This window comes from Scyliorhinus canicula, chromosome 1, assembly GCF_902713615.1.
Source record: "Scyliorhinus canicula chromosome 1, sScyCan1.1, whole genome shotgun sequence".
Taxonomy (NCBI): Eukaryota; Metazoa; Chordata; class Chondrichthyes; order Carcharhiniformes; family Scyliorhinidae; genus Scyliorhinus; species Scyliorhinus canicula.
The window spans coordinates 292,927,490-292,938,082 of NC_052146.1; the positions used below are offsets into that span (position 1 = coordinate 292,927,490).

The 10,593-nt window shown below is 49.2% G+C and overlaps 1 protein-coding gene across 1 annotated transcript in view; it reads left to right on the forward strand.

The window, feature by feature from the left end:
- LOC119975622 (3-oxo-5-alpha-steroid 4-dehydrogenase 2-like) overlaps positions 1–9,322 on the forward strand; it is a 30,625-nt gene extending 21,303 nt beyond the window's left edge. Inside the window, exon 5 of the mRNA XM_038815414.1 lies at positions 8,862–9,322. Coding sequence (XP_038671342.1) covers positions 8,862–8,928 — 67 coding nt within the window. The 3' untranslated portion in view covers positions 8,929–9,322. The remainder of the gene's footprint in view (positions 1–8,861) is intronic.
- The last annotated feature ends 1,271 nt before the right edge of the window (positions 9,323–10,593 follow it).

Consider the following 10,593-nt stretch of genomic DNA (forward strand, 5'->3'; position numbering starts at 1 on the left):
TAAAGGACATTAGTGGACCAGATTGTGACTTTTTTTGAATAAATTTAGAATAACCAATTTTTTTTTTTCCAATTAAGGGGCAATTTAGCATGGCCAACCCACCTAGCCTATACATCTTTTTGGGTTGTGGGGTGAGACCCACGCAGACATGGAGATAATTTACAAACTCCACACGGACAGTGACCAGGGGCCGGGATCGGACCTGGGACCTCAGCACCGTGAGGCAGCAGTGCTAACCACCGCCACAGTGCTGCCCCAGATTGTTTTTTTTACAACAATCGTTTCACTGGACTTTTTAATTCCAGATGTTAATGAATTCAAATTTTACCATCAGCTATGGTGAGATTTGAACCCGGGTCCCCAGAGCATTAATTTGGGTCTCCGGATTACTAATCCAGTGACAAGACCATTAGGTCCTCTTGATCATAAACTAAAAATGAAAATGAAAATCGCTTATTGTCACGAGTAGGCTTCAATGAAGTTACTGTGAAAAGCCCCTAGTCGCCACATTCCGGTGCCTGTCCGGGGAGGCTGGTACGGGAATCGAACCGTGCTGCTGACCTGCTTGGTCTGCTTTAAAATCCAGCGATTTAGCCTGGTGAGCTAAACCAGCCCCTAAACTAAAGATTCAGGGCGTGATTTAATGGGTGCGTGCTCTTAAGCGAGAGCGCGACGAGGTTGTTAAATCATGGGAGAGGCCAAAAACAAGAACTTCGCCAGGCGCTGATCTGTTTGTGACCTAACCGGCCCACTCTCATCGGTGAAATCAGGATCCTGCCGTGGCGCAGCGAGAAACCAAAATCACCACTTAAGGTCAATCTCCATACAATTAACGGGAGCGACTCCCTATCTCAGGGCCTCCTGTAATCTAACCACCTCCTCAGCACGTGGTCACGTGGGTGCCGATTAGTACTCCTTTTAAAAGGTGAAGCTGATGGAAGGGCTGCTGCAGGGACCCGAGGAGATGAGTAGCCGAATTCGCTCACAGGCAAAGAGGCCGGGGCACTGGGTTGCTGCTCCCGTTCTCAGAGAAGCGGGAGAGTACCCGAGGGGCCAGCTTCGGTCGAGGTGGACTTCCATTGAGGGGGGTGGGGGGTTGCAGAACAGGGAGGGGTAGCCACCCATGGCCTTGGCTGGTGAGGTGGGGTGTCTCAGTGCCCACGGGTCCACCATGCCACCCCTGGACCACGTGATCCCATTCCGGAGGCAAGCCCAGCCCCAACCAGCCTACCCCACAGACCACCCATAGCTCCCATTGACCATGGAGGCCTCTGGCTGCGAGGTTGTAGAATATGGGCAGCACGGTAGCACAGTGGTTAGCACTGTTGCTTCACAGTACCAGGGATCTGTGTTTGATTCCCCTGGGGCTGGTTTAGCACAGGGCTAAGTAGCTGGCTTTTAAAGCAGACCAAGGCAGGCCAGCAGCACGGTTCAATTCCCGTACAATCCTCCCCGAACAGGCACCGGAATGTGGTGACTAGGAGCTTTTCACAGTAATTCCATTGAAGCCTACTTGTGACAATAAGCAATTTTAATTTCATTTTTTTCATTTCATTGATTCCCGGCTTCGGTCACTGTGCGGAATGTGCACTTTCTCTCCGTGTCTGCGTGTGTTTCCTCCGGGTGCTCCGGTTTACTCCCACAAGTTCCGAAAGACGTGCCTGTTCGGTGAATTGGACATTCTGAATTCTCCCTCAGTGTACCCGAACAGGTGCCGGAGTGTGGAGACTAGGGGCTTTGCACAGTAACTTAATTGCAGTGTTAATGGAAGGCTACTTGTGACACTATTAAAGTTTATTATTATTATTGCTGATTGGTAATCTTAGTTAAGTGAGCGCTTCACGCATCCTTAGTGGATTCCTGTGGGTAGGCTTGTCAAGTAGCATGTTGGGATTACTACCTCTCATTGCAATCAGCCCGTGATGAGTAGACACTGTGCCTGGACACTGCGGGAAGCAACACGATGGATGCAGCAGCCAATATCCGAACAATCGGAGGCTAAGCACCAGAACCGGGGACGTTTCTGCAGCCGGGGGGTGGGTGAGTGCACTGGGGAGGGGACCAGCACCCGGTCCCAGTAACATTACGTGCGGGTGTCTGGGGTACAGGATGTGAGGTCCGGTGACTAGGGCCCCCTGCTGTGGCTGGGGTTGCATGGGAGGGCGTGTTAGATGGCAGGGGGTGTTGGAGGAGCAATGAGGGTCCCGGGGTGGTAGACACCGCTGGTTGTCAGTCTCTCACACTCTTCCAATTCCTTACAGATATTCATGGTATGGATGATATTTTGGACCTCACAGAACTTGGCCAAGTGGTGCTGATGGCGGCAGCAGCAGTGTCGACAGAGGCTCGAGATGACAGCCCATGTGCAGGACCTAGCCCCACACGCTGAGGACCCAGCCGACCATCAGGCCAGCGAGGGACCCAGAGAGGGAGGCCTGCGACGTCCCAAGGTGTATAGGCATCGCTGGTCTTTCAAACAGATGACGGACAGCGTGTGCCGCAGGAGGCTCCGCCTCAACAAGGGGATGGTGTGGCACCTGTGCAAGGTCGTCACGGTCTTGGCACCACATGGAGGAGGAGGAGGAGGGAGATACCTGTTCCCGGTGGCCGACAACGTCACCACAGCCCTGAACGTCTATGCTCAAACATGCAGGGCTTGAACGGGGACTTGTGCGGCATCTCACAAGTTGCAGCCCACCAGTTCATCCGTGAAGTCATGAATGCCCTGTTTGCCAGGCCAGAAAACTATATAAACTTTGACATGGACAGGCCCAACAAGATGCATTGAAGTACACTCCAAGAGGGTCGCCTGCTTCGTGGTGGTCTGCTGTGTCCTCCACAACCAGGCACAGCAGCGGGGTGCCGTGCAGGAGGTGCATGGGGAGGAGTATGTGGCCACCTACCAGGAGGGCCACGAGCCCGGAGAGGACCCACAGGGCCTATCAAAGGTGGAGTACAGGCGGGAGCGGCAAGGGCCCAGTGCCCGGTGGGCCAGGGAGGCCCTCAACCTCACCCGCTTCACTCAGGACGTGGCCTTGTCCGTCGATCCCCCTCTCTCCACCCCTCATTCCTTCCCTCCTGGGATCCAGGAACCCCATATCTTGGGAGATGCGGCACTGGATTGGTGCTTGGCCCGCATAGCGGAAGAAAGTGCCAAAGGCGTCACATTGGTCGAGGTCAACAAATTTTAATCAGTTACAGAAGTTTCCCCAATTGTTCAACTCACCCTACTCCTCCCCACACCCCCCCCCCCCCCCCCCCCAGGCACCCTCCACCTTTACCCCCCCTCCCCAGTGCCCTCTCAGTAATGTTCAACGTGCTTAGCCTTACGTGCTCTACCGCTACGCCTAGGTGTGCCCCAGGGATGCACATCAGAGGTGAAGGCAGCCTGCTGTTTACCACATCCCGTGGCGTTCGATGCCCCTGGCAGGTGTATTCTGGGGTTCCGGCCCCCGGTGCATTTGCCGGTGCCACATGCCGCACTGTGCTGCACTGTACCAGGTGCTGAGATTGAAACACTCTGTTGTCAAGGCGGTGGAACTCGGGGGAGCTGGTAGCAGCCGTCATCACTCCACAGAATGGGGCACACTGCTGGACATGGATGGGCCGGGGCAGGGAACAGTGCTGGGCGGAGGCAGTGGCAGGCACATTCTCTTGGTGGGGGGATCTGATGCCAACTTCCCCAAATGGCCCGGTGAAGGTCATTGATCTTCTTGGGGCACAGGATGCCGGTCCTCCAGGTCACACACCCCAAGCTGACCATCGGGGAACAGGGCATCCCATCTGGCCTTGACTACTCCGGGTTGGCATCCTCCTGGTTGGTGCCCATAGGGCCCGGGGTTCACCTTGGAATGGAGGAGCATCTGGCTGTGCCAGCCCTGGTTGCTGTCCGATGTCTACAGGATGGTGTTGATGGCCTCAGTGATGCTCCCTGTACATGCTCTGCAGCGCCTTGATAGTGCCCACCTGAGACTGGATCATGCTTCTCAGTGCCTCGGCAGTGCTCACCTGAGATTGACATATACTTTGCCGCACCTTGTCTATGCCCACCTGAGACTGGGACATGCCCCGCAGCGCCTCATTAAGGTCCACCCCGTAGGGAGATGTCCCCCAGTAACTGGGACACACTATTGAGGCACTCTGCCATGGCCATCAGTGACTGAGCCACGCCTTGGACACCTGCATTCGTGTTGCCCTCGTTGTACAGCACGCTCTCCACTGTGGTCACCACCCGAGATGTGCTGGCCTCGGTGCCATGCTTTGTCATCAGCATCTCCTGTGCCCATAGCCTCTGGGATTCCTCCAATTGGCTATGGACCCGCTGAAGTGTTGTTGCCAGCATCCTCTGAATCTCACGGCCGAACCCTACTGTGTGTCTCAGCTCCAGGTAAACCTCTTTCAGAGGCTCAGCATCTGACTGGGACCCAGCTATGTCCTGGGCTCCAGAAGACCTCCAACTTCTGTCTCACCTGTTCCTGCCTTCACCTGAAGCATATCATCAACTGGACGCCTGGCTATTACCGTTGCCGACCAAAGTGTGTGTCTCTGCGCTAGTGGAGGGTGGGGATGACAGCTGTGTCACGATTATTATGGTGGCTTCCTCGGAGGGTGTTCTCTTCGGGGGGGGGGGGGGGTAGGTGGAACCACTCCAGATGGGCTGGTGCTGTTGGCTGCAGGTCTTGCCGGAGAATGAACATGTGGTCAGTGGGAGGGATGGGTCAGTCTGTGTGGCATTAATAACTCATGTTTGACAGTTCATCTGGGAGGATCGCCTTGCACCGACCTCTACAGCAGTCACTGACCTGTGCTCAGCCTCCCGCGCAACCTCTAGGGCCCGTTTATCATAGGGCGTGAGGACTCCGATGTCTGGCACCCCGCCGCCCATCTGGACCCTCTCCCGTTGGTTGTGAGCCAACTTTTCCTATGGGGACCTAGATTGGGCATCATTAGCTGCTCGCGTGGTTCATCACAGGGTTAGAGGGTCCCGGGTGGGGGAGATGAGCATATGTGGGGGGGGGGGGGAGAATAGGGCTCACTGCTGGACATGGATGGGCCAGGGCAGGGAAGTGCTGGCGGGGTCGGTGGCAGGCACATTCTCTTGGTGGGGGGGGGGGGGGGGGGGGTCTGATGCCAACTTGCCCAAATGGCCCGGTGAAGGTCATTGATCTTGGTGCACTGGATGCTAGTCACACATCCCAAGCTGACCCACGGGGGAACAGGGCATCCCATCTGGTCTCGACCACTTTGCGTAGTCTGCCCAGGTCTGCATCCCTGAATAGTGGGGCTGATCGTCTTGACGGCATGGCTGCGAGCTGTGTGGGGTTGACTGTGCAGGATCAGTTTAAGTGCTGCTCTGTCTTGTTAGCAGGGAGCTCACAAGCGTGGTCCTGGCGAATCAGCCGGTGCAGTTTTAAGTTGATTGGTCTGACACAGACAGCAGGATCTGCAGGCTATTTCCTGAAATTACCTCTCTCTCTCTTCAAGTGGTCTTTCAAAGAAATCTATATATAAGTGTACAGCAAGTAACCCTGTGTTTGCTAACTTTATTTATAAGTGGTTTTAGATGAGCTTTGCTTATTGGAGATAGAGAAGGTTTAAGTTAGTAGTAAATAGGGTTCCCTTTTATTTCATGAATTGTTTGACTGTTAATTGAAAAATTATTTTCTGTGTTGTTAATGTGTTTAATCCTGTGTTAAAAATAAAATTTGTTTTAGTATAAAATACCTATTGGTCAGTGGAATCACTCCTGGAGCGAAGTATCATTTCTTTAGAGTTTTAAAAATAAAAAAAATGCTTGGAATTCTTGTAACAAATGTTGGGGTCTGGTCCGGGATCTTAACACTTACACACCTCAATGCACTCCATCCTATGTTCAAATTCATATTTTGAAATAAGACCATAACACATAGGAGCAGAATTAGGCCACTTGGCTGACATTTTCTCATCCCCATTCTCCTGCCTTCTCCCCATAACCCGATCCCCATATTAATCAAGAACCTATCTATCTCTGTCTTAAAGATACTCAGTGATTTGGTCTCACAGCCTTCTGCGGCATAAAGTTTCACAGATTCACCAGCCTCTGGCTGAAGAAATTCCTCCGCATCTCTGTTTTAAAGGATCATCCCTTTAGTCTGAGATTGTGTCCTCTGCTTCTAATTTTTCCTACAAGTGGAAACATCCTCTCCACTTCAACTCCTCTATCCAGGCCTCACAGTATCCCGTAAGTTACAATAAGATCCTCAACTGTTTCTCATACGACAAGCTCTTCATTCCAGGGATCATTCTTGTGAACCTCCTCTGGACCCTTTCGAAGGCCACCACATCCTTCCTTAGATACGGGGCCCAAAACTGCTCACAAAGTTCCAAATGGGGTCTGACCAGCGCCTTATATAACCTCAGATGTGAAGTGTTGGATAATGTAGACTTGCGAGGTTAACATATACCACCAACACTGAGGAAGGTTCAACTCTATTTTATTAACTGACTATGAACTAATCGACATACGAGAACTGTGGGTTTAAACGGTTAGTTTTACTAGAGACCTAGCCTGTCCGAACCAGTTGAATCTCTCAGCACGTGGTGTGAGTCTGTGCTAAAGTTGATGAGCTCTTGTTCTACTGAGAGGCAGCATCCAGAATGAGCGGGAACCGTGGTGCCCTCTGCCTTTATAGTGTGTGTATTCTAACTGGTGATTGGCTGCGGTGTTTGTGCATGTTGATTGGTCCCAGTGTATGTCCATCAGTATGTGTCTACACCATGATATACTGGTGTATATTATGACAAGATGTACATCCCTGGTCTTGTATTCTAGTCCTCTCGACATGAATGCTAACATTGCATTTACCTTCCTAACTGCCGACTGAACCTGCACGTTAACCTTAAGAGAATCATGAACAAGGACTCCCAAGTCCCTTTGTGCTTCTGATTTCCTAAGCATTTCCCCATTTAGAAATTAGTCAATGCTTCCATTTCTCCTTCCAAAGAGCATAACCTCACACTTTTCCACGTTGTATTCCATCTGCCACTTCTTTGCCCACTCTTCTAGCTTGCCCAAGTCCTTCTGCAGCCCACCTGCTTCCTCAATACTACCTGTCCCGTTACAGATCTTTGTATCATCTGCAAACTTGGCAACAGTGCCTTCAGTTCTTTCTTCCAGATCATTAATATATATTGTGAAAATCTATGGTCCCAGCACCGACCCCTGAGGCACACCACTAGTCACCGACTGCCATCCTGAAAAAGACCCCTTTATCCCCACTCTTTGCCTTCTGCCATTCAGCCAATCCTCTATACATGCCAGAATCTTACCCTTAACACCATGGGCTCTTAACTTATTTAACAGTCTCCTGGCTGGCACCTTGTCAAAGGTGAGAGCAGTCTAAAAATATTTTTCCTCTTTGTGCTAGTTGAGAAATCCCCAAATGGGTTCTTCACTATTTAATGCAACACTGCCACTGGGATTCCTAAAGCTACATGTACTACAAGATTGGCCTTATTGATAATCCCTTAAATGGGGCCTGAGCCATTTGCTCACCGTGCAAACATGATGTCGAAATGGGTGCATTAAAGCTATCCTGTTGGGCAATGGCTACTCTGATCAGATCATTGTTTGGTGTATTGCCCTAATTATGAGCCTGAAATGTGCCCAGTCTACCTCAAATTACTCTGTACGGGTAAAGTATCTTAAATAAATAGGTGAGGCCAGCTGGTTCATGCTGCTACTATCTAGTGGAAACATGCATCGTGTTCTCCACCAACAGGATGCTGCCGTCAAGCCAAAAAACACATTCTGCTTACCACACAACCTGAGTAGGGTGGTATATGAATTTTAGTGCTGGTGCAATGCCCGATCCATTGGATATGGCCCAATGACTAGTGAATCGTATCAAATGACACATTCCTTTAGCTGCTCGCAATAGTCGAATTCTACTCAACCAACAGAGTTCTTGCAAAACTCAGAACATAATGTCAATGTTAGATGTGATTCAGCAGCATTTGCTGGACAGTCTTGAATATGCTAAGAATTGAACTTAATTTGTCAGTCAGCTGACAACGTAGCTCACTTATGCTTGCACATTTGAGCAGGTACTTGTTTTCTGCGGGCAAACTTTATTGAATAAATAAAAGCTCCTGGATGTATTCGCCATAGCAACATCTCAACCAATCAGAATTAACCTGTCAACCAATCAGCACCCCTCTTATGCAGTATAAATTGGTGTTTCCTTTTGAAATTTGCCACTCTTGCATCTGTCCTGAGGAGTGCCAGATGATACGATACATAGAATCATAGAATTTACAGTGCAGAATTTACAGTACAGTACTCCACACAGTCACCCGAGGCAGGAATTGAACCCGGGTCCCTGGAGCTGTGAGACAGCAGTGCTAACTACTGTGCCACCGTGTCGCCCCTTTTTTTTTTAAAGAGCACCCTATCTAGGCCCAATCTCCAGTTCTACCCCCGTAACCCCACCCAACCTTTGGACACTTAGGGGCAATTTATCATGGCCAATCCACCTAACCTGCACATCTTTGGACTGTGGGAAGAAACCGGAGCACCCGAAGGAAATCCACACAGACACGGGGAGAACGTGCAAACTCCACACAGACACACACACCCAAGGTTGGAATCAAATCCGGGTCCCTGGCACTGTGAGGTAGCAGTGCTAACCTCTAAGCCAACGTGCTGCACCAAGTGTGTTTTTTTTCAGCAAAACTAATTTACAGCTTGCATATTTCGACATGGTTAAAAATTCTGTTCTGCATATTCTAGAGGGAAATATATCGATGCATCTGTTGTGAAGCTTTACTGGACAATTGTTATGTTTTTCTTTAATTTCTATTTGTTTTTGTTGCTTTTCCAGGTTTTATGTGGCGAAGTTCCAGGAGTATCCAAAATCTAGGAAAGTTTTAATTCCTTTTTTATTTTGAAAATAATAATTGAAAGTCTTTGATTTCGGTGTTGATCAAATATTCTGTTAGATTGCAAAAACCTTATGCTTAATTCAACCTTAAATGATCATGTCATGGATATATTTGATTAAGAACTGTGCTAAAAGAAATCATTATATAAGGGGGCTATTTTAAGTGAGCTCTTCCCACTTTTTTTGGACAAGAAAACATTAAATGAAAAATGTCATTTGTTGTGGCAGTACAATAGAATAATTCCATTATACAGTTGATTAGAGCTTGAAGAGTGAAAGTAATTTTGATTTGGAGCTTTATAATTGCATTTATATAAAAAAGTCAAAAATATTAAACAGGTATTTATTTTTCTTGCTGTTGATATTTGCTTAAAAAGATTACAATAAACTGCTGAAACCTCTGACTATGGGATATTCAGTGTAGCTTTATTGGAACTAATAATAAAGATAATGGATGCGATTTACTAACTGGGTCCAGCCAGAATTGGAATGGGACATGGTCGGTAGATCCTGGGAGAGGCTTTTCATAGGATTTCCAACAGTCGTTACGCCTTTCTACATCGAACGAGATCTCACACGGTGTTGTGATCTGGATCCCACCCACAATGGGTGGGGCCCAGTCTTGCACAGTCAAACTCACTCAACCATGCTGTCTCTGGGTCGAATGGCCACCTGGCAGCTATCGGCCTCACTGAAGCGACCCCAGCTGGGCATCATTTAGCTCTGTTCCCCATGAACAGGGACCAGGCAAAATGGCACGGTAGTCTTTCCAGGCAATTGCAGGCCCCTGGGTGGTCCTACCAGGCAATTGCACCCTAGTGCCACCCAGGCACCTTGGCACTACCAGCATGCCACCCTGGCATTGCAACCTGGGCATCCTGACAGTGGCACTAGGGGTGCCAGCCTGGCACTGCCAGTGTGGCCAGGTAGCACTGCCAGGGGCACTGTCAGGATGCCACACTGGCAGTGTCAAAGTGTCAGGTGGGCATTCCATCTGCAATGGGGCCCGGGGGTGCCCTGCCTGTATGTGATGGTGTGGGGGTGCTGAACAGGTGAGTTGGGGAGGGCTCTAGGGGCAACGTTGGCGGGTCGAGTTCTTTAAATGATACCCTTGTATCTTCCTACACTGAAGCGCTCCTTATTGCAGGGTATGGGGCTAAGTGGGGCCTCGGTGGTGTATTCCCTGCTGAGGCTGGAAAAACCGATTGATGTTAGATAGCGGAATCGATCCCGGAAACTGGCTTTTTTTTTAGTTAAATCGTGCCCGATGTTGATGACGTCCACATCCCACAAGATAATTGACTCTGAAACTAGGCTCTATTTTTCTAGAAGGGTAGAAGATCCTCTGCAGTGTTTGTTATTTTTCAGACTGTTTTGTGTGCAAATTAAATATTGCAATACTTTCTGTAATCATTAACTTGTGTAATTTTATGCCTTGCAAATAAATTCAACTGTTGTCTTCACTTGGAAAACGGTCTATTTCTGACTTTTTTTTAGGATCAAGCAGATGACATGAAATACCAAATTAAAAAGGATAATGTAACCCTGCATCACATTATTCTTATTCACATTTCAGTTCACAGTCGTGGGTTTGCTTATGGGCCTTGTAAACTGGGTGAATAGTTTTATGAAAGTGTTGACAGAGTAAACTGACAAAGTCCATACACGTGAT